The sequence below is a fragment of the Athene cunicularia genome (genome assembly GCF_003259725.1).
Source record: "Athene cunicularia isolate RWA chromosome 28 unlocalized genomic scaffold, athCun1 chr28_part1, whole genome shotgun sequence".
Lineage (NCBI taxonomy): Eukaryota > Metazoa > Chordata > Aves > Strigiformes > Strigidae > Athene > Athene cunicularia.
In genome coordinates, this window is record NW_020799139.1 from 2265083 (window position 1) to 2287373 (window position 22291).

General features: G+C 57.4%; 1 protein-coding gene across 3 annotated transcripts in view; it reads left to right on the forward strand.

The window, feature by feature from the left end:
• The window catches only part of SBNO2 (strawberry notch homolog 2), a 48753-nt gene extending 26468 nt beyond the window's left edge, over window positions 1-22285 (forward strand). For all 3 annotated transcript variants that reach the window (XM_026865062.1, XM_026865064.1, XM_026865063.1), the window contains 27 exons: window positions 4799-4891; window positions 5417-5513; window positions 5901-6061; window positions 6499-6632; window positions 7158-7248; window positions 8514-8657; window positions 9156-9273; window positions 9650-9755; window positions 9873-10026; window positions 10423-10599; window positions 11216-11313; window positions 13623-13705; window positions 14695-14892; window positions 15402-15577; window positions 15775-15906; window positions 16171-16306; window positions 16986-17098; window positions 17576-17647; window positions 18065-18173; window positions 18460-18534; window positions 18818-18961; window positions 19145-19239; window positions 19545-19637; window positions 19792-19923; window positions 20148-20224; window positions 20370-20560; window positions 20963-22285. In XM_026865062.1, the coding sequence (XP_026720863.1) occupies window positions 4799-4891; window positions 5417-5513; window positions 5901-6061; window positions 6499-6632; window positions 7158-7248; window positions 8514-8657; window positions 9156-9273; window positions 9650-9755; window positions 9873-10026; window positions 10423-10599; window positions 11216-11313; window positions 13623-13705; window positions 14695-14892; window positions 15402-15577; window positions 15775-15906; window positions 16171-16306; window positions 16986-17098; window positions 17576-17647; window positions 18065-18173; window positions 18460-18534; window positions 18818-18961; window positions 19145-19239; window positions 19545-19637; window positions 19792-19923; window positions 20148-20224; window positions 20370-20560; window positions 20963-21579 (3816 nt within the window). In that variant the 3' untranslated portion in view covers window positions 21580-22285. The remainder of the gene's footprint in view (window positions 1-4798; window positions 4892-5416; window positions 5514-5900; window positions 6062-6498; window positions 6633-7157; window positions 7249-8513; window positions 8658-9155; window positions 9274-9649; window positions 9756-9872; window positions 10027-10422; window positions 10600-11215; window positions 11314-13622; window positions 13706-14694; window positions 14893-15401; window positions 15578-15774; window positions 15907-16170; window positions 16307-16985; window positions 17099-17575; window positions 17648-18064; window positions 18174-18459; window positions 18535-18817; window positions 18962-19144; window positions 19240-19544; window positions 19638-19791; window positions 19924-20147; window positions 20225-20369; window positions 20561-20962) is intronic.
• Window positions 22286-22291: the final 6 nt, after the last annotated feature.

Below are 22291 nucleotides of genomic sequence, written 5' to 3' on the forward strand. Positions count from 1 at the left end.
CAGCTCTCGCAGCAAATGCCTGGCCGTGCAGTTGGTTCCCTTCGTAGGTCGTTCTCTTAGGAAGACTGTGGGGGAAAAACATTCACAGGGGATGTTTGCCAGATGCCAGGCGGGAGTCTGGCATGCCTCAGCTTTAGTCACTGTTGTATTTTGAGGTTCTGTTGTGTTTAGAGGCAGCGTTTTGCAGTCGGTGGTGTGTCTGACTGTATTGCTGTGAAGAAAGCGGGGAGGAAGAGGTTGGCAGCAGCTGCACTTTGAGCTGCTGCTGCTGGGGGGCTCGGGGGCAGCTGCGTGCTGGGGGAGCAAGTTGGTGGCGAAGGGCCTGGCCTGACGCTTGGGGCATCAACGCTCCTCCCTGCTTCGGGCTTCCTGGGAGACATCGAGCCATTCCTGCCGGTCCTCGGATCAGAGCCCTGAGCTCTCACTGAAATCCCCGAGATCTCCTCACCTTCACAGGCCTTCGCAGCGTCACCCTGGCCCTCAGCGCGGCTGTAACGGGAGGCAGAGCGTGGCTGCCCTTCCTCCTGCAGGTAAACATGTTGGAGACCCAGGGCCATGCCGCTGCACGGTCAGCCCACACAGTCCGGTAACTTTGGACCAGTTTGAACTTGAAGTTGGAGACAGCAGGAAGAGCACTGAGCTATTTGAGCTGAAATAGCAGCTGAAAACATCACAGGCTTGTAAACTGGATGATTTAAAAGTGCTAGAAAACAGATATATCCCCCAAGACAGAGAAGGCACGTGCTTTATTACTCCTAGTCCCCAGTTGCTGGGTTTTTATGTCGTGGCCTAAATCGCTACAGAAGTTGTTCTGTGCTGTCCTGTTCCTGAACACGTGAACCCTGCTCAGAATACTCGATGCCCGAAGAAGTTTGTAGTTTTGTATCTGTGGGGCACAGGGCAAGAAACCGGCTGGGAAAAGCTGTTCTAAATCCAGCATAAAGAATGCCAGTGAGAAACAAATAGGCGTGGTGTGAGTGTGAGAGCAGCTCGTGTGCCCGGAGCGGCCGCCTGCCGGCACTGGGCTGTGCGGAGCTGCGCACCCCCAGGGCACCTCGGCTGGGACACGGGCCATGAGCTCCTGGGGACTCCATTTATAAATCACTTCCTTTCGAAAGGAATATCTAGCTATTTTAAATGTTGTCTCATCTGCATTTTTTGAATACAGAGGTGGGGGGTGTGTGTGTTTTGGTTGCTTTTTCTGGTGTGGGGTTGGTTTGTTTTTTTTTTTTTTGTTAGTGAGTTTGACATTTCTTGATGAACTGTCAGTTAAGTACATCCTAGTCAGGAGATTTCAGTTTCGTTTTTGTGTGGGAGGTGGTAACTCGCAGGACACTAGATAAACAGATTGTCAGATTGACTCATGATCGGCAACTGTTTTATTACCTGAATTTCAAATATGGGTCTTTTGTTGTTGTTAAAGGCGGCGAACAAGTGACCTGTTGCAGAATCTCAAGGCAGTGCCCAAGAAAAGGTTTCTCCCTGTAATGTTCAGTGCAGGACAGAGGCTTTGCTGATATCCTGCACCAACACACAAGCAATTTTAGATAATGTCTCCCTGTCCCTCCCCACATTGTTACACCACCGTGATTTTCCATAAAACTGTGGGAATTCGGGCTTTTGAGTAGCCAGAGCAGTTACTGAGCTACAGTACAAACCCGAGAGCAAGGAACTGCCGCCGGGCTCCGTCCGGGGCTGGCAGCTGGGGCTGTGCTTGGCCTCTCCCCAGCAGCCACGGGCAGCCTCACACGCTGTCAGCGCTCTAGTTCTTCCAGAATTCCAGTCCCAGAGATTCAGGCAGAGCAGAAACAGCAATACCTGAACAGCTTCATGGGGGAACCTGCCTGAGACCTGCAGGCAGAGCCCAGGTACAGGAACAGCCATGTACCTTGTGCTCCTTAAAAAACCAACCAACCAACCAACCAACCATCTTCTGTTGTGTAGCAGTTTGAAGACGGGGTGTGAAAAAGCCTCTATCCCTGCTTTGGCTTTGCCCTTCCTTCCACCAGCTGCTGCCAGCACTGGGGAAATGGGTGTTCAGGAACGGGGAGGGTGAAGCTGGAGAGGAGCCGCCCGGCGAGGCTGCGCCCTGCGGAACCTTCCGGGCTCGCTGAGAAGCTCTTGGTCTCGTGCTGAAGCTTTAGGTGGAGAGTTTGTGACTGAAGAGGAGATGGCTGGAGGCAGAGCTGCCTTCATGTGCCCACCTGGGGAGGGCTGTTACCCGGTGAGAAAGGAGCCCTGCAACGTGTTGGCTTGTTTATCATTTCAGGAGCAGGCACGGAGGGAAGAGCTACTACACTGCGAAATATTTACAGGAGCTAGCAGACAAAACACACTTGTTTCATTTGTAATGAAGTTGTGAAATACCTTTTAAAAATAGTTCATGTAATCCATTGTGTTTTCTCACAACCATCTCACAAGTTCACAGTGCTTTTAAGATTCAGGAAGCAAAGCCCTGCCTCTGAAGCCTGTAGCTAGAATTTTTGTGAGCTGCTGATGTAGTTTTTTTTCTAACTCATTCACAGCACTTTGAAAATGTGAACACCCCTCTCCTAGCTCAGTACATAGGGAATGAATTTATGCAGAATTTACGAATTCATGCATCTGGCTTCTCAGCCAGATGTGACTGTTTCTTTCCCATGGGGGTCATGGCAAGAGGGGGCAAAATGGAGAATAAGGCAAAGGGGTGAAAATGGAGTAAGGCTGAATCTCTCCTGCTTACACGCCAGTGTTCTCGTGCGTGCTGTGTGTGCCTCCCCTGTTAATGCTTTTGGCCGTGTAGCACAGAGGAAGGAGCAAATCAAACCAGGAGGTGAGTGAGAGTAGAGAAAGGAAGGAATTGCACAAATTCAGTCTGGGGTAAGATGACGTGTCACCCCCTGTAGGTCCTGGTCCCCCCTGGACTGGCCCTCACAGCGTATTCTCAGCTGCGTTGGAGGTTTTTCAGTGCTCCAGCCAAGCAAGGTGCCCGTTGCCTCCTTTGCAGTATCTGAGGTGAACCGCTGCGCGCCAGAGCCCCGGTGCTGCAGGGAGATAGCGGGGGTTTATACTCAGGACTGCGCAACGCGAAACCAGACCTGCATCACCTTCCCGCTGCCGGTGCTGCCAGAAGCCAGCCCTGCCATTCCAGCAGGCCTGGGCCTTTCTTTTGCCTAAGAAGAAACTCTCATACTGAGCTCAGATTTGTAGGTGGAGATGTTTCACCTGCTCTCCAGATTTGTTGGCACTGAAAATAGTTCTTCCGTCCAGCTTCCTTCTGGTAATTCTGACTCAGACTTCCAGTAATGGAGGGTGTTTTTTTCTTTCTTCTTTTTTTTTTTTAAATAAAAAAAAAAAGGAAATAATTGGAGTGTTTATGCTTAAGAACTTCCCATCTTTCACTTCTGCTGGTGGAGCGTGGGTCCCTGTGAGTGGCACTCCTGGCAGGCTATGGACATGGAGCAGTGCTGCTTCTGGGCTCGCGGGTTGCTTTGGGTGCCGTGAGCTGCTGGCTTGACCTTGCTTGCTGTCGGAAAATTCCAGTGTGATTTTATTTGCGTGGGAGCAGGCAGAGGATCTCCTCGATTGTGCCTGCCCGGCAAGAAGTGTCTTGGAGCTCTCCTGGCTGCCTGCGGGCTGGATGGTCCAAAGCCACTGTTCCCTCCACGGAGGAGCTGGCGGCTGGCCCGTTCCTGGGGGGGGGGTCACTGACCTGGGGGGGTCTCGTGCAGTTTGAGCTTCAGGGCCTCACACTGGTCTCTGCCGTGGAGGGGCCCAGCAGGGTCCTGGGCTCTGCAGCGCTGAGCGGAGCCTGGGGGTGGCTGGGAGCACCCGGGCTGCCCCACGGGCTGGCTTCTGGGGCAGGAAGGCAATTCCTTTGAACAGTGGTTTTAACGTTAACAGCAAAACCGTGAAGCAAACGCTTGCCTCGGGGGCAGTGTGTAAGAAGTGTCCGTGTTCTGATTTAATGCTCCGTCCTTTCCCAGCGAGGCCTTTCGGTTGCAGTTTTGTTCAGCCTTTCCTGTTGCCACTGTTTGGGTCTCCTCAGCCAAACTCGTCTCCCCTTCTGGTCCCCAAAGTGATGCTGTTTCTCTTCCATCAGCAAACCCAGCCCTGAGCTCTCAGCTCTCGACTCACCAGCTCAGAGCAGAACTCGTGATCCTGCAGTGAGAACCTGCACGGCTCCTTCGGGCGAGGGCCTGGCCTGTCGGGAGGGGCAGAGCCATGTTGCACAGGGCCCCCATGGAAGCAAATGGGGAAGCAGTGACTGACGTAACTGCTGCTGTGCAGAGCAAGTCCAGAGTTCCCATAATAAGCCTCAGTCAGGCCTTGCCAGGGCCTGCGGGCTGTTCCTAGGGCACCGTTTGCACGGGTCGTCTGTTAGTGCTGATGGGGGGGCTGGGCGTGTGCCCCAGATCTCGCCTTTCCAGGCAGAACGTGGCATTTTGGGATGAAGGTGTTTCTTACAGCTGTGGCAGGAAGACTCCCGTCCCACAGGCGTGGGGGCACACGTGTCCCTGCAGCCTTTCATCACACACTACATGTTCATGCTTCTTGCAAAAACGTATTTCCCTTGGTCAGTTATCCCCCGGGTGATATCTTGACAAAAGCAGGTATGTTTGCAAGATTTATTAGTTCCCAGAATTACTGCCCAGGGCTTTTCATTCACAAACTGCAAGTGTTAAAGTCCACTGAGGCCACCAGAGTGTCAGACGTGAGTGCAGAGCACAAGGAGCTTTCCTCTTGTATTTTCATACTTACCGGGGTTGGAGGGCTGAGGGCTAGGACTGTTTTCTCACCTGCACCCTCTCTGTTCCAGCTGTTCTCTCCCAGCAGATCGTTCACTGGCTTGAACAGCTCGAGTGACCCCGTTGCTGCTGTCCCCAACACCCCACTCCTCATCAGCTACCAGGTGAGGACGGTGGTCGGCTGCGGCGTGGAGGGAGCGGTTCCCCTTTGCAGGGAGCGAGAAGGGGAAATCAGACACACACAAGTCGCTGCCCGTTCCCAGAAGTGTTTTGTATTTCCCTTGTTGGAACCTCACTTTGTTAAAGAACGATTTGGGCTTTGCTTTATGCTGCCGAGAACACACTGAGCTTACAGCTGGTCTAGGTCCCTCACCCAGGGCCAGAGCAGAGCACGGCGGGGCAGGATTAGCCCACAGCCCAGATGAAAACTGATGTCAACAGCTTTCCCTAATTTGGTGGGGACTAGGTGTTGAAAGTAGCTCTTAAAGCTCTTGCTGGGCCTCCCGGGTGGGCTCTTGCAGATGGTTTTCCTTGTGTTGCTGTAGTCTGTAAAATGAGATTAATTGTATTTGAAGAGTTTGTGACTTTGTGTCAGGCTGGGTTAATGGTTTCTGGCAGTGTGTAGCACTGCGTGTGTCTGTAGTTCAGTGAGAACATTCACATTTGGTCAATGCTGTGTTTCTGCTCAGTCTCAGGCTCCTGCAGAGGAGGAGGATGAAGGTGAAGAGGAAGAAACAGAGGAGTTGGGGCAAACGGAGACCTATGCGGAATATATCCCTTCGAAGTGTGAGTGTCTGGCCCTCGCGTGGGCACGGGACGTTCTGTGAACTCCCCTCTGGACCAGCCTAACGAGCTGCTCCCTTACTTTCCTGCAAGCAGCATGTGGTGTTTGCCCTGGCACATCCCGAGCTTGTGATTTTCTAGAAGAACTTTACCAGGGTACCCATCCTTTGTTGGTGCTACACACATTTAACACAACACCTTTCTGTTGCTCTTGGGGGAGCTGTGACTCGTTTCTGGTGATGTGAGATGTCAGTGAAAGAGGAGAGTGGAAAGCAGGGGTTGGGCTTGTCTCCTCCGCTGCTGTGCGGCGCCAGGGAGCTCTGCAGGCCTGGCTGGGCTGCTGCGTGGGAGGAAGAACCTGAGTTGTCTGTTTTCTGTGTTGTCGTTCAGCCAAGATTGGGAAGCACCACCCTGACCTCGTGGTTGAAACGAGCACCCTGTCCAGCGTCCCCCCGCCCGACATCACCTACAGCCTGGCCCTGCCGCGCTCCGTGGCCGACAAAGGGTCTCTCTCTGCACTACAGCTGGAAGCCATCATCTACGCCTGCCAGGTACGGGGCTCCCCCTCCCATCTTAAACCGGGAGGAAGCTGCCTTTTGTATGCACAGATGTCCAAGTGTGTTTTAAAATAACCTGTAATACAGGGGTGAAACTTGGGCAGCTTTGGCATGTGGCATTTTAAAAGCCTTTTGAAAGGATTATTTGAAGCCGGAGCCTTCTGTGGGCTTTGCTTCCCAAAGAGCCAAGAACCCTTGACTTCTGTTGCAGAGGGGAGTGCTTTGCATTTTGGGGGCCTGGGGGCTTTTCCCGTGAGCTGCCACTTGTGAGCTTGGCCATGACTGTTCCTGCTGTTGTTTATTTGAGCGAGAAATGCACTTGCATCGATGGGGTATGTGGGGGGGTTCAGTGGTGCTCTTAGAAGCTCACATCAAAGCTGTTAGCAAAGGCAGATCGAGGTTAATGTCTGGTTCTGTTCTTGATTTTGCAGCAACATGAAGTTTTATTACCCAACGGGCAGCGAGCTGGGTTCCTCATCGGGGACGGGGCCGGGGTTGGAAAGGGCAGAACAGTTGCGGGCATCATCTTTGAAAATTACCTTAAAGGGAGGAAAAAAGCTCTGTGGTAAGTTGTTTTGTTTTTTTTTTTTTTTTCCTCTTTTCCCGTAAGACCTTGGAGTTAGTTTGGATCTGGGAGTAAGGAATTCCTTAGTGCTGATGTTGGCTTTATAGTTGACTCATGCTGTGGCCTTGGGTAAGTCATTTCCACCTCTCTGTGCCTGTTTGCTGTCTGTGAAATGGGAATATTTCCCCTGCAGCAGCAATGGAGAATGAGTCACTATGAAATAGCAAATTATGTGCTACTTGGAGGGCAATGTCAGGCCTGTCCCCGCTCTTTGAAGTCTGCGGAGGGATATTTGTGGACTTCCCGGGTGCAGACTCAAGGCCCTGGAGCGTGGGACTTTACTGCAGAGTCCACACCGCTCGTTGTAAGTGGCAGACTGGATCTGCTGGGGGCTCTGGGCCGTGTGGGCAGTTGGAAAAGTGACAGTTTTTTTCACACCTACCGTTGCTTTAGTCAGAGCTATTAATCACCGCCAAGCCCTGACTCCCTCCTGGGAGATAACCAGACCCACGTCTTGCTTTGCAGGTTCAGCGTCTCCAATGATCTCAAGTATGATGCTGAGAGAGACCTGAAGGACATTGAAGCCTCCCACATTCCTGTGCACGCTTTGAATAAGGTGCGGAGGGAGGGAAGTTGTGACCGTGCTCTGCGACATCGGCCTACGGTGGCGCCCGGGCCCGCCTCAGCCTGTGGAGCACCAGCCGCTCCTGCCTCCGCGGGGCTGGGGGCGCAGGCAGCAGCAGGCAGCGAGCGGCTCCTGCTCCCTTCTCCCCGCCTGCTCTTCCCACTCTGGCCTCGGGCTATTTTTACAGCTCTGCAGAGCTGCGCTGGGAGCACAGAGCTGTTTCCTGCAGGGACTGAGAAGCGTCTCCAGGGCAGGGCTGGAACCTTTCTGGCAGCCCTGGAGAGCCCCGCGGACGGAGCAGCTCCTGTCAGATGCGCCCGTGTCCACTGGCCTGGGCTGACAGGTCCCAGCGCTGGTCTCACGGGGCCCCTTTTCAGAGCAGGGGATCAGGGAGCTCACGCTGACGCACGTGGCTGAGCACGTGGGCATTTCCCCCGCTGGGCAAATCTGAGACTTTCCCCCAGTTACTCCATGGTGAGGATGGAGTATTCCTCAAAAGAAACGCCCCGCAGTTGTGCAGTGGCTGTTCACAGCGCTCTTCGTAGTCCCTTGCCCAGGCCTGTGTCTGCCACGGCACTGTCCAGTTCACGGAAACACTCCTCTGGTTTTTAATGGTATTGAACAACCAGCTCTTGCAAAGTCAATGGAAACCACATGTGCTCAACACCTCTGAATGCACTCCATTAAGAGGCTGAAAGGGATGTTTGTTTTCAGACCAAAATGGCTTTAAATGGAACTTTTTTCAAATTGGGGACTGTGGGTTCTTTTCCCTTACCTTTTCTTTCGTTAGAGGTGGGACCCATGAGAGTAGGATGGGCAACGACCTCACCTGCTCAAAGAGAACATTCCTTTCTGGCAGTAATTCAAACAGATGGGAGGCTTCAAAACAATTAAACGTTCTAAACCGCTGCTGAAAAAAAGCGAAGCGAGTTCAGTTGGCCAGAAGGTTGCAGCCCTAGCGTGGTCTCCACGTTTTCCTGCATGCAGCCAGATGTGCTGACACATTGGCTCGTGGCCCTTGGCCAGGCAGTTACAGCCCCTGTCAGCACCGTGTCTCGGTGCCAGATCGAAGCACTAAAGGCATCAGCCACCAGCAGCCCTTTGTCTGTTCTCGCCCGGGTTTGTTGGGGGGCAGGAGCACGGGGCCGCGCAGGCGCAGCGCAGTCGGCGCCATTGACTGGGGGCAAGGGATGGGGGTGACACTGTGGGGACAAGCCTCGTGAGCCTGTGTGCCCTTGTCCTTCCTCTTTGTGCAGATTAAATACGGTGACACAGCTACCTCAGAGGGAGTCCTCTTTGCCACGTACTCCGCGCTGATCGGTGAAAGCCAGGCGGGCGGGCAGCACAGGACACGCTTAAAACAGATCTTGGACTGGTGCAGGGAAAACTTTGATGGAGTTGTATCCTTTCAAAAAAAAACCCCAAAAGTGGAGAGGGAGGAATTGTGTGTTTGTGATTGTACTTTGCCGAGGAACAAAGAGCTTGGGGCCGTCTGCAGGCGCTGGGAGCAGCTGGGCCAGCAGCCTGGTGCCTGTGGTAGAGATTTCAATGCTGTGAGCACATGCATCCCCCTGCTCCTCCTCCGCACTGCAGCCTTCACGGGAGGAGGGGAGAAGCGCAGCTGGGATTAACCTTCCCTGCATTCTTCTCCTGCAGCATTACGAGACGAGACACACCTTGGGAGTGAAGGGAGAGGGAGCAGAAAAGGACTTTGGGCTCTGGGGAGCACAGGACTCAGCAAACCCAACAGATTTCAGGCAGCGTGGGGAATGAGTCAGGCCTGTTGGTGCTGGGACTGCTTGTCCGATCGCTTGGAGGAGGCTGGGCTGTACCTTCTGCCTGCTGTCATCCTCGGGATGGAAATAGATCCTTTCTCCTTAACTGACATTCCCCTCCAGATTGTGTTTGATGAATGCCACAAAGCCAAAAATGCCAGCTCTACTAAAATGGGCAAAGCAGTGCTGGACCTCCAGAACAAGCTGCCTCGAGCGAGGGTGGTTTATGCCAGTGCCACAGGTGAGCTGCTCTGGGCCTTGTGTGGGCACCGGCCTCAAGCCTCGGGTCGGAAGGAGGCCCTTGGGCCGTGAGCCTGTGCCTGCAAGAAGGGGCAGATGGTGCTGCGGTGCGGGAGGGGAGCCCGGGGTGCCAAGATCTGCCTCAAGCCCACCACTGCCATTACTTGTGACTTGTTGGCAAGTCAGACTGATTTCTCCCCAGTTTAATTTGCTGCTGGCTGGTTGTGCAGCTGTCCTGCGCGGAGGGCAGCGCCTGGAAAGGTCCTTGGGTCTCCAAGGCACAGCAGCAAACAACCATCCTCGTAGGGGTTCACTTCACTTGAGTCAGAGCTGCAGCTCTGCTGCGGTTCTGCTGACAGCGAATTCTGTTCACACAGGTGCCTCTGAGCCAAAAAACATGATTTACATGAGCCGCCTGGGGATCTGGGGGGAGGGCACCCCTTTCAGAGCGTTCGATGAGTTCCTGCATGCAATTGAGAAGAGGTAAGTCCTGTCCTGCGGCCCTGCTCGCTGGCTGACGGCCTGTGGCAGCCTCGGCCTGGGGGGGGGCAGCGGCTCTGCGGGGGCTCCTGCCCGGTTCCGCAGCTCCATCTCTCCCAGGGGCGTCGGTGCGATGGAGATCGTGGCAATGGATATGAAGGTCAGTGGGATGTACATCGCCAGGCAGCTCAGTTTCACTGGAGTGACCTTCAGAATCGAGGAGATCCCGCTGGACCAGCAGTACAAGATTGTCTACGACAAGGCGGCGAAGCTGGTGAGCTGGTCCCACGCTGGGGGGGCTGGGGCTGAATTGTGCTTTTGGCGCTGCTGCTTGTTACATGGGAGGGTTTGCAGGCCCTAAACGTGGCCACGACCACAAACCTCACTCGTTCCTAAGAAAAAGAGGGGTACACATGCTCGACTTATGTAAAAGATAATATACTTTTTGGCTTCTGTTTAAAAGCTCCGTATTGGCAAAGCAGAGCTTGCAACATCGGGCTAATGCAGAGAGGAGAGAATGACCAGACTGTTCATTCAGCCCAACACACGACACAAACACTGCTGCTAAATCAGATTATCAAACCCAGACTGTTCTAATAAACTCCTGCACATCAGGAATGAAACACAAACCCAGAGATGTTAACTCAGCCTGTCTTGGTGTTGTCTGCAGTGGGCAGAGGCCCTGATGGTGTTCCAGCAGGCAGCCGACTGGATCGGCTTGGAGTCTCGGAAGTCCCTGTGGGGCCAGTTCTGGTCAGCTCACCAGCGCTTCTTCAAGTATCTCTGCATCGCTGCTAAAGTCCGGCGGCTTGTGGAGCTGGCCAAGGAGGAGCTGGCCAAGGACAAGGTGTGGTATCGCGGCAGCAGCCATCACTCTTACCTTACAGTGATCATCTTGTGGTTTGCAGCCAAAGGGAGTTTGCTCAGCTTGACTTGAAAGCAATTTAAAACCTTTTTAAGGCTGAATTTCTCTCCAGATTAACCAGAGTGAAATGCAGTGTCTGGGTTTCCGAGAACAATGGTAGTGGGGGGTGAACAGGGCCTCGTCTTCTGAGGCATCACCTGCTGCTTGTTTGTGGGAGATGTGGGCACAGTGCTCTGAAAGGGTGTTCTGGGTCATGGTCAAGCTGGAAGGGGAACCAGCTCCTTCACCTCGAGCACAGCTCTGTCCTTCCCTCCATCTGGCTGCAACTTGGAAATCTTAGGCAGAAACTCCCTGAGAAACTCAGTCAGCTTCTGTAACCAGTCCCCCTCAGCAGCATGAGCAGAGGTACTGCTGGAAGACGCTGAAGGATTGGAGAGATGGTTCTTTGGCAGGAGCCTTGCTACAGGCCCAGCCCGTTTTGGGCCGAGGGGGCTGAGGGAAATGTGCCCGGGGCTGTGAAAAAGGGTCTCCTGAGCCTGTGGCTGTTCGCCCCGGCACGCCCCCGACTCCTGGCTGTGTCCCCCCTGTTTCCCTGCAGTGTATTGTCATCGGCCTGCAGTCCACCGGGGAGGCTCGCACCAGAGAAGTCCTGGACGAGAACGATGGGCATCTAAATTGTTTTGTCTCTGCTGCAGAGTGAGTTAAAAATCCCTGTTTTTCTTCTGGGGGGATGCATGGGAGGCTGGAGGCATCTGGGGAAAGCCCGGCCCTGGGGCCACTCATCTCTTGCAGTTCTTGGAACGTGGTTGCATAACCCCTCGCCCATCCAGGCTGGAAATGGAGAGGAGCTTAGCTGGGTCCTCGGGGCATTATTTCTTCAGTGTGACTTTATGAGCTAGATCCTGGGTTTGGAAATCTCCTGTGGTCCAAACTTGCATGAACAGCCTGATCTGTCTCTCTACACACGTAAAAGAATTGGCAAGCGTAGGAGAGCCAGAAGTGAGAGCTCAGATGTAGCTTGTGTGGGTCTGACTCTGGAAAACGCGGCTGTGGACACTGAGGAAACGAGCAGGAGAATCTCCTGTAACGACAGAGCCTGGGATGGGGCGTGAGGCAGCGGCGCTGGGGCGGGGAGGGGAGGACTGGCCCAGGGAGTGTGAATTTGCCAGAGCTGGCTTCAGCACGTGGGCTGGGCAGGACCTGTGTCCTGGTTGTGCTGCCTTCGTCCCTGGCTCAAAGGAGAGCTGGCTGTGCCTGAAGTGAAGCCAGCACCAGGGCTCGTGCTGCCCCGCCAGCAGAGAGCGAGGCTTATGCCCCCCTCGTTTCTGCAGCTGTCAGAGCACCCGCCCGTCCCGCCGATGTGGCTGCTCCTGCGTGGCGGGTGAGCAAACCTGGGCCGTGGGGTTAAATTGCTCTTCCTCCACTCTGCAGGCAGCAGGGCTGGAGCTCTTTTCTTTTGAAATGACTTCTAATGCAGGTGAAAGCAAGGAGAGATGCCAGAGACAGTATGTGTCCAGTTGAGGCCAAGCCTTCCTCCCTTATTGATGGGGGCATTGTGCTGGTCTGTGTCATTCTGCTGTCTCCAGTCTGTCCCTGAAAAACAAATACCAGTTTGGTGATGGTGTGCAAGGCAGGTCTAAGGGTGCCTGGGACTGATTTGGTCTCTTGGGTTGGTTTTTGTGGCACAGAATTCCGAGGAACTCGGCCTTGAGGACCGTGTGGTCCCTCTGAGCCCGGCTCAGCCACCGAGGGAGGGAGGGCCTGTCAGCGCCCGGCTCTGTCCCCGGTGCCCGAGGCGAGAGCTCGTAGTTGGGCGGCGCTGGGCAGGTAACTGAGTGTCCTCTGGACTCGCCGAGCTCCAGACACGGCGACCGGGTTCTACAGCACTGCAGGGCATTTCTCCGGGGGGTGTGCTGGGAAGAAGCAGTTGTTTAAAAGATGCTGAGAAGCGGGGTTAAAAATAAACGAGTTGCTCAGTGGGTAAATGCCAGCCCAACCCTTTGTCCGGGGCAGACGGGGAGCGCCAGTGTCGGGAAAGGAGCGAGGTTCTGTGTCAGGGAGGCTCCAGCCCCGCGTCTGGAGCCCGGAGTCACTCGGCAGCAGGACAGAGGGTCCGTGGGGCTGCGGCAGCTCCTCGGCCAGCGCAGGGCTCTGCCCCTGCGGGAGCGGTGCTGGCCCTGTCCCCTCTGGCCCCTTGCACCCAGAGCCTTAGAGCTCCCTCCCTGGTCCCCAAGACCCTTTTTCTCATGCAGGCGAGTTGCCGTGTCCATACCTCTCAGCTGTCGCTTGCAACGTTTGTTGTTTTTTTTTCCACCAGAGCTCATTCAGCACTGCCTTTTCATCGCACTGGGGGTCCCTCCCCACCCAACACGATCAGCATTTAAGCTCGTTTATTTGCAGAACAGCCCACAGAAACATTTGGTTTCCACCTCTTCTGATTTTTCCCATTCACCTGAAAGCACCACGTGTCCGTGTTCTGTCACGTTACTCCGTTCCGGAGGCGAGCAGGCCCACGGCCAGTTGGTCAGAAGGCTCGGGGGGGGCACATCTGTCAGCGGCCTCTGAGGTCGCTGCTGTCAGAGCACGGAGAGGGGCTGCAACACTGGGACGTGCTGGATTTTTCAGTCGTGGCGTAACAGCTTCCCAGTATAGCTTTTCCCATTGAAAGCTCCCTCCTCGTCGCTATATAAAGGTCTGGCAGCCTCGGTGTGGCAGCGCAGAGCCCGGGCTCCGCTCCCTGCGCTGCGGGGGAGGCCAGGCCAGAGCGTTTTTCCCGGCATCCTGGTGCTTCGGCTGCCCTCAGCTCCCCTCAGGCTGTGCCACAGCCCCGCTCCCCCCTCGGGTGTCACCGCCCGGGGGAGCCGCCTGGCCCCGAGCTGGCAGCCACCGGGAGGGATTTACCCCCTGTCGTGAAATGTGCTGCTATCAGATACCTGTTGCTACATGATAACCCGCAGATGTTCCTACTCCTGGTAGCTAGAATAAATTTTGCATCTTACTTTCAGAGGCGTCTTTCTATCACTAATTCAGAAGCACTTTCCTTCAACCAAAAGAAAGAGAGAAAAAGGAACTGGCATTAAAAGAAAACGTAAGAGCACACTCCACTGCCCAGCATCTGACCTCCTGCCTTGCTGCTTCACCCTAGCCACTCAGCTTTTTCTTTTCCTTTTTCCCTTTTCCCTACTTCATGCTGTTTGCTACTCTGCCCTGGTTTCAGTTTGCCCCCCCTGCACATCTCCGTCACGGCCTCTCAGCTGGAGGGCGGCAGCTCTGGGTCGTTCACCCTTGCCTCCCTCTAACCCACGTCCCTGTCACGCCGTAGGTCCTGGCCTCCTCCACTTGCCCAGTAGCCGTGTCCCCGTCCCCCAGCCGCTTCCTGGCCCAGGCTGGTGGCCGGGTCGCACAAGAGTCCTGGCTGCATGTCTGAAGCCCTCTTGCAGCAAGGGGGGTTTCTCCACACCCCTATAGCATGGCAGGTGTCCTGGGGGCAGGGGGGGATCACTTCCCTGCCAGGTTACTGCCTGTAAGAAGAGTTTGGGGACTTGTCCTCCAGTGGGTTGAGGAAAGGGGAAGAGAGGGCAGCAACGCTGGCAGATCGTGGAGGGTGTCCTGAGCGGCTGCCGGAGCAGAGCGGCCGTGCAGGCTGGTCTGTGAACCCTCTGGCATGGCGGGAACGGCTCTTACTGTGCGTGAAGTGAGCAGCGTCCCGAAGCACGGCACCTTCCCGTGGCTGCACGTTCCTCTGGTGGCTCCTTCCCCGGAGGAGTCAGCGCTGAGAGCCGGCCGTGTCCGTCCCAGCGCGTGCAGCTCGCTTCAGCCCTGGCAAAGACTGCCTCGATCTTCCTTTCTCTCTCTTCCTTTCTCTCTCTCTCCCTCCCTTCCCAACTGCCCCCCACCCACCCCAAGAGGCTCTGTCTTTCCAAGATCTGCCTTTCATCTGGGGCAGCCTCAGCTGTTTTGTGATTTCTCCTCCTCCTCTTCCTCCTCCTCCTCCTCTTTCTGAGCTGGCACTTGCTGTTCGGCGTCGGCGCCCGAGGCCGGGGGCTCTGCCCTGACCCCACTCGCTCTCCCGTGCAGGGAGGCAGAGGGGCCGCTGCGCCAAGGCCCTGAGGGGCGTCTGTGACCCCGTGGGTGTCATCAAGATCAGCGACGACAGCAGCACCGACTCCGACATGGGGCTCGACAGCGACTTCAACTCCTCCCCGGAGTCCGTGTTTGAGACGGACGACGTCATCTTCGTGGAGACCTACAACGGCTTCGTGGCTGAGGACAGGAGTAAGAGCGGCAGCGCCGGGCTCGGCCCGTCCTTTGGGGGTGGGGGGGGGGGGCAGGCAGGGGCAGCCGCCCTCCCCAGGCCCTGCCGGCACCGGCGGATCCCCGGGACCCTTTGCGGGGGGTCTGGCTACGGGGACCACAGAGGCAGGGACCTGATGGGAGGAGACTCCTGGGCTCTTCTTGGTATGGTGAAGCTCCTCCTGTGCTTGGGATGGCCCCAGATCTTGGCTGGATTTTATCCTGTGATGGCCAGCCTTGGGCTTGTGAGGTTGATTCCAGCAGGAAGAATTTGCCCTGCGTGCTCCTTTCCCCTCCAGGACGGGGGAGCATGGAGGGAATTCACTCCATGCTCAGCAGCATTTGTTGCCAGTCAGGGGTCTTTGCCTGCTCATCAGATGGTGTCTCCAGAAGCCCTTTGGAACTTCTCTCCCTGCCTTTTGTGGTTTTGTTTTGGTTTTTTTAGTTTGCAATTACCAGGTGACTCTGAACTTTTGCGTTTTATGGTGCAGGTAACTTTCACATGCTGCCTACCCAGAAAGAGATGCATGGCCTGAGAGAACTAGAGCACGTGGAAAAGATGAAGCAGGACCTCCTAGCAAAAGTAAAAGCACTGGGCAAAGAGCTACCTCTCAATACCTTGGATGAACTGATCAATCACTTTGGGGGCCCGGAGCATGTGGCTGAGGTACAGCTCACGATCGGGGGTGGTGGCACTGGGTGACAGGAAGAGGGGCCAGCGAAGGGGGTTCCTGCTGGAAGAGGGTTTCCTCTCCTTCCCTGCAGTCTGAAAAAGCTGTTGAGAATTGACTTTCCAAAGCGAGCTGCTGCGCCGTGCAGGTCCCTGCCCGCTGCTAACGGCCTCTCCCTGTGTGGTGTGTGCAGATGACGGGGCGGAAGGGCCGGGTGGTTTCCAGACCGGACGGCTCCGTCATGTTCGAGTCTCGTGCGGAGCAAGGCCTCTCCATAGACCACGTCAACCTGAAGGAGAAGGAGCGTTTCATGAAAGGGGAAAAGGTGAGTCAGGTTTGAGTTAAGGAAACTTCTACACAGGAGTGAGTACACAGAGGGGAAGGAAAGGGAGGGGGCCTTGGCGTGCTTGGGCCTTGCCAGCCTCAGGCCAACCAGGCTGCAGCTTCCTCTGTGACCTGCGGGGGGGTGACAGGGCACTGCGGGGCCCGTCATGGGCTGGGGCTGCCGCTGGGCTCTGGGCTGTTACTGAAGTAGTTTTGGAGGTGTCCAATACCTCACCCTCCTGTCTTGCTTGTCTCTCCCCCTCAGCTTGTAGCAATAATCTCCGAGGCCTCCAGCTCAGGGATCTCTCTCCAGGCAGACAGACGGGTGAAGAACCAGAAGCGCCGGGTGCACATGACACTGGAGCTGCCCTGGAGCGCGGACCGGGCCATACAGCAGTTCGGTGAGTGCTGGGCGGCCCCGGGGGTCGCTGTCCCCAGCCCCTGAGGTGGCCGGAGCAGGAACCGTGAGCAGCCCTGGGAAGGGGAGACACATGGGGCGGGGGGACGGAGCTTCTATGAGCTGGCAGCTTGTGGAGCAGAGTGCTGCTGCGCCGCTCAGTGCTGCTGCTCAGTGCTCCTGCACTGCACTCCTGCTCGGTGCTGCTCTGCTTCGCCAGGGTGGAAGCGCAGACACAAAGCACCTGTGATGGATTTGTCTTGTGGGGAGGGTTTGTGTTGACGCCAGGAGCGCTCTGCATGGTGGGAAGGGGGGACCCTCCCCTACGTGTTTGTGGCGTGTCCTCACGAAACACACCGGGGCTGCTTGGGGATCTCTGCTCCACCCCGGGAGGCTCCGTGGGACGGGGGCAGGGACAGTCCTCAGTACATGAGCACAGAGGAAATAAAACACATCCTGGCCCAAACTGGGGAGTCACTCCCCAACCCCAGAGGGTCAAGGCTACAAACGGTCCCAGCAGCACCAGGCAATGAACACAGCTGTGCCTCTGCCCTTTCCCCGGGGAGGGATCTCCTTGGAAAACCGACCATCCCATGGAAGGTCGTTGTGGCTCCCTCACCTCTAGCTCAGCTCCCTCCCCTGGACCGACCTCTCCTTTCCCCCCTGTCCTCGTGTCCCCATAGGTCGAACACACCGATCGAACCAGGTTTATGCTCCGGAGTATGTCTTCCTTATCTCGGAGCTGGCGGGGGAGAGAAGGTTTGCATCCATCGTGGCAAAACGTCTGGAGAGCCTTGTAAGTGCCCCGTGAGCGTGTCGGTTCCAGTTCTCCCCGGAGCTCCCGCTCCGGCCTTCCTGTGGCCGCTGGAACGCGCTCGGGGAGCCACGTCCCCCCGGCGTTGCAGTTGTGGAACACAGAAAGCTTTAAGCATCCTGAGATTTGGGAAAGGAAGTGAAGAAAACATAACTAAGGCATCAGGAGGAATTTCAGGGAAGCAGAACTCAATTCCAGATGCTGGAATTCCCCTACTGTTACAAGAGAATACACCCATCTGTTTCCAGAAAGCTGATGAAATAATTAATGGAACAATTAATCTGTTTCGTTTTTCTTCACTTCTGATAAATCCCCAAATACTTTGGTCAAGTATCAATATTGCAGAGGAATGCTGCCTCCGCACAGCACGTTCTTATCCAAGACGTGGCTTTGGCCGTCCCGCTCTGGTGTTTTGCAACAGCTGGAAGTAAGAACTTTCTGTCTGGGCTCTCTTCCTAGGGCGCCTTAACTCACGGAGACCGCCGGGCCACCGAGTCCCGAGACCTCAGCAAGTACAACTTTGAGAATAAGGTAATTGGTGCCTGTTCTGGGACGGGAGGGGTGAAGGAGTTGGCCAGTGCCCTCAGTGGGAGCCGGAGCCGGGAAGATCGTGGCTGGCACCTACAGGCAGGACCTGGCCTTGCATCCAGCTCCCGCCCGCAGCCCCTGAGCAGCGCCCAGAGCTGAGCTCTTGTTATTGTGGCTGTTACCAGCCCCGCGGGGGTGGGGGGGGCTGCCGGCCCCGGGGTGCGGCCCTGCAGGCTCCTGGGCTCTGGTCCCCAGAGGAGGCTCCTGACACGCTGCCCTGGCACAGCCGCGGTGGTGGTGGCCCCCCCGGGGCAGTGGCCCTTCAGGGGCGGTAGCCCTCCCGGGGCAGTGGCCACCCCGCCGCCTGGTGCTGGGCTGCCAGCGGGTTTGTCCCTGTGTGACTCCTGTCTCCTCTCCCAGTACGGCGCTAAGGCGCTCGACAGGGTCCTCTCCACCATCCTCAGCCACACGGAGAACAGGGTTCCGGTGCCCAAGAGCTATGACAGGGGGGAGGCTGCGTTTTTCCACGGTAAGAGCGGTACCAGCTCTGGGGTTTCTGCTGCATCTCGCTGGCCGGGTCGGGCCGGGTTTGGGACACCCGAAGAACCGAGCAGCAGGTTGGGGGGAGCAGCAGCAGCAGCACAGGGCTTGCTCATGAGCGGGGCCACTGGCCCCCCAGGTGCGTGTCACCTGGAGAGGGGTCTGGGGAGGGCTTGGCCGCGAAGCAGCGGGTGCAGCTGGGGGGGAGCAGCTCTGCGGGGGAGCTGAGGGGAGGCTGCACCCGAAAACACCCGAGGTGTTTCCTGCCGTTGCAGAAATGAAGCAGGGCCTCATCTCTGTGGGGATCTGCTGCAACCAGATGAAGTACGGCACGGTCTCCGTGGAGAAAGGTGAGTGTTGAACTTGCCCTGCCCAGCGCAGGGGGGCAGTGGGAGAGGCGGGGGTGTTGTGGCCCATTGCGGGGTTTGCTGTGCAGCTGGGGCAGGACGTTTGCTTTGAGGGGAGGGTCCTGTGGGGGTTGGCCCCCGCTGCTGGTCGAGTTCCTGCAGGAACAGCCCCGGGGCTGCCCCCCTGCGTTAGTGACGCTGGGGGGTGTGGTGGGGGCTCTCCCTGGGAGCGTGCGGGGGCTCGTGCCCACCCGCACTGTGTTCCCTGACCCCCGCCCTCTTGCAGACTGTTCCATCACCAAGTTCTTGAACCGCATCCTGGGTCTGGAGGTGGACAAGCAGAACATGCTCTTCCAGTATTTTTCGGACACCTTTGACTATCTGATAGAAAAGGACAAGAAGGAGGGCAAATACGACATGGGCATCCTAGGTACGGAGGAGGAGGGGTGGCCACACCTCTCCTGCGCCCCTGAGGTTCCCTGTCCCCTCCCTGCTGACTGCTGGTGGGGCCATGGCCCCCTCGTGTCCCCATGCAGAGCAGGTCCTGACTCCTGCAGGGAGAGGAGCCGGTGTGGGGGGATGTATCTTACATCGGCCTTTTCTCCTGCTGCAGATTTAGCCCCAGGAGTGGATGAGATCTATGAGGAGAGCAAGGAGGTTTTCCTGACCCCTGGGCACCCGCAGGACGGGCAGGTCGTGTTTTACAAGGTAGGCAGCCTGCGCAGTGTCTCTGCGGTCCAGGCTCCTCCAGTGCTTCCCAGTCTGGGGCTGCGAGCTGCTGGGTCCCTGCCCCGTGGCATTGTGTCCTGTTTGGTCACGAGCAGGTGACTGATGCTGGGAGTCACCCCGAGGGGGCCGGGAGGGGCCCTGCCCTGGGCGATTGGGGACTGCCAGCGCCTCTTTCTAGGCTGCAGCAGCACCAAGTTTGTGCTGAGGGTGGGATTTGTGAGACGGACACCGCTTGCCCTTGTCCTGCCCTTGAAGTTACAGAATCCCCGTTTGTCCCCGTTTAGATCAGTGTTGACAGAGGTTTAAAGTGGGAGGAAGCTTACGAGAAGTCGCTCAAACTGACAGGATCCTTCGATGGGTTCTACCTCTCCTACAAGGTAGGTCCAGGTCCCTGGGCTCTGAGGGCTCTCCTCTCGCTGGGGGCTGAGAGATGCCCCAAAACCTCCAGCCTGGAAGGAAGGGGGTTAGTGGAGAGGAAGATGGGCCTGGGGAGAGCGGCTGTGGGTGTAACCGTGAGCTCTGCCCCCACAGATGCGAGGCTGCAAACACACCTGTCTGCTGGCGGAGCAGAGCCATGGGAAGAGCTTCATCCTCTACAAGCCCAACATCGGGAAGCAAAGCCAGCCCGAGAGCCTGGACAGTCTGCAGAAGAAGTACCGGCGGGTGGGTGGGAGCCGCAGCCCTCTGGGACCGGGAGAGGGAAGAGCCTCTTGCTCTGGCAGGGCTGGTGTTGGACATTTGCTGTAGCCCCTGGGCGGCTCCTCGTAGCCCTGTTGCTGGGCAGAGGTGGTGACAGCACTCATGTGTCCTGTTCCCAGCCCTGGATTTCAAGTCCCAGCCATGTGTCGGGCAGGGGGAAATCTCCAGCGCGGTGTATTTCTCTGCAGGTGCTGCCTGAGGAGGCCAAGGAGCACTGGGAGAGCAGTTACCAGTTCTCCTTGAAGAACTGTAACCACGCTGTCTGGTGAGGCACCTGAAACCCCGATGGGGGGGCTGCTTGGGGGTCCCTTCCTGGGGCGGAGGGGAAGGGCCGGGCCGGGCGCAGGGGATCCTGCCCTGCCCTGAGAGCTGCTGCTGATTTGGGTGGTTTTCTGCCATTCGAACTGAAGGAACAGGAGCTGCAAGCTGATCCAGGAGGGGAAGGAGTGCTTCCAGGGCATGCGCCTGCGCCACTACTACATGCTGTGCGGGGCCCTGCTGCGGGTCTGGAGCAGGATCGCCAGCATCATGGCAGACATCACCAGCACCAGCTACCTGCAGATCGTCCGCCTCAAGACCAAGGAGAAGAAGAAACAAGTCGGTGGGTGAAATGCTGGGAAGGGGAAAGGGGAGCTGGACGTTTTAGGAGGAGGAGAAGGGGTCCAGCTGCCCAGTGCCAAGGTTCCCTCCCTGAAAAGGGGCGTGTTCCAGCCTGGAAGCACCCACTGCTCAGCCGGGGCTGCCCTGAGGGGTGCCGGGGCGCCGGGCAGAGGGGTGAGCTGTCCCCAGCCGTCCCCCCAGTGCCCGTGGGAGGCAGTGCTGGTGCTGGCAGGGCACCGCGGGGCTGCTGCTGCCCGGGTCGCAGTGGCGTGGCCCAGCTCTGCCGTCCGGCTGAGGGGCTGAGCGGGCCGGCAGCAAGGTCACCGCATGGCCCCGGCACTGCTGCCGTCCCCGCAGTGCCCGTCCCAATCGCTGTAGGGGCTGATGCACCCTCCTCCCCCAGGGATAAAGATCCCCGAGAGCTGTGTCCGGAAGGTGCTGGAGGAGCTGAAGCAGATGGACGAGAACGTGAAGCGAAAGCACAACCGCCTGCTGCAGGAGCAGAGCCTGCAGTTCCCGCTGCCGCTGCCCATCCTGCCGCAACCCCTGGACCTCACACAGACAGGGCCCGGGGTCCCCCTGCCCGGGCACCCCCTGCGCCAGGATGAGATCCTGGACTTGACCTACAGCCCTCCCAGCAACAGCATTCCCGACGTGGCCATGAACCCCGAGCCCGGTGCGCTGGGTTTCCCCTTGGAGCCCATTCTCCAGCCACACCAGCAGCCCAGGTTGCCCTTCGGCTTCAGCCACCCATCTGCCTTCAAGAGCCCGGGGCCCGTCCTGGGCGAGAGCGTGGCCCTGAGCTCCACGCTGCAGGAGCGCCTGCCCCTGCCCCAGCCGGGACCCTTGCAGGCTCTGCAGCAGCAGCAGGACGAGTTTGTCCCACAGGATGGGAATATCAATTTTAGAGAGATCCTGGAGGACATGCTAAGGACGTTAAACGGGGCCCCCCAGGAGAACATGTTCCCCCAGGAGCGCCAGAGCGTGATCCAGTTCACTGGCCCTTTCCCGGACTTCTGAGGGCCGGCGGGGCTCGGCCGCTGCGGATCCGTCGCCTTTGGTGCAGAGGTGAGAGCTGGGGAGCCCCGGCTTTTCTACTGGTTTGGACTGGCCCCTTTCTGTTTTTGAGGGAAGAAAAACAAAACCACCTATAGTTCCTTAAAGCAAAGTTTATTTATATATAATATTCAGTCAGGCATGTATAGATTGGTATATAACATGCGCTTGGGGGTTGAGGGCTGCCACGTTCAGCTGATATGGACTGATGGTCTCTTCGAAGGTCAGCGGGGGTAGGACTGGGGAGAGACCCCCCCTCTGCGCCCGTCCTCCTCCAGACTACTGAGTGTCCGCACTGGGCCCGGCCCTCCCCTGCTGCTCTCCAACACGCACTGGGGACCAGAGTGCTGGTCCCTTACTGAGGGGGGGAGCCCACTGCCCCCCCCAGAGCGTCTGCCTGGGCTGCTGCCCGCCCTCCTCTGCCCGCTGCGGACCCTGAGGCTGCTCTGGAGGGCTGGGCCTGAGGGTGGGGGGGAAGGGAAGGGAATTGCCGTTCCAGGAGCCTCGAGTCCCTCTGCACCGGGGGTGGCAAAACTGACTGTGCCCGCTCTGCCCCCCCCGGGGAGGGACACCCCCACCACGGGCTGCCCGAGCTCCCTGGGCAGGGCAGGAGCTGCCTGCGCCTCCTTGTTGGTGGCAGAGCCAGGGGGGTGGCAGGGCTGGGGGGGTGCCAGAG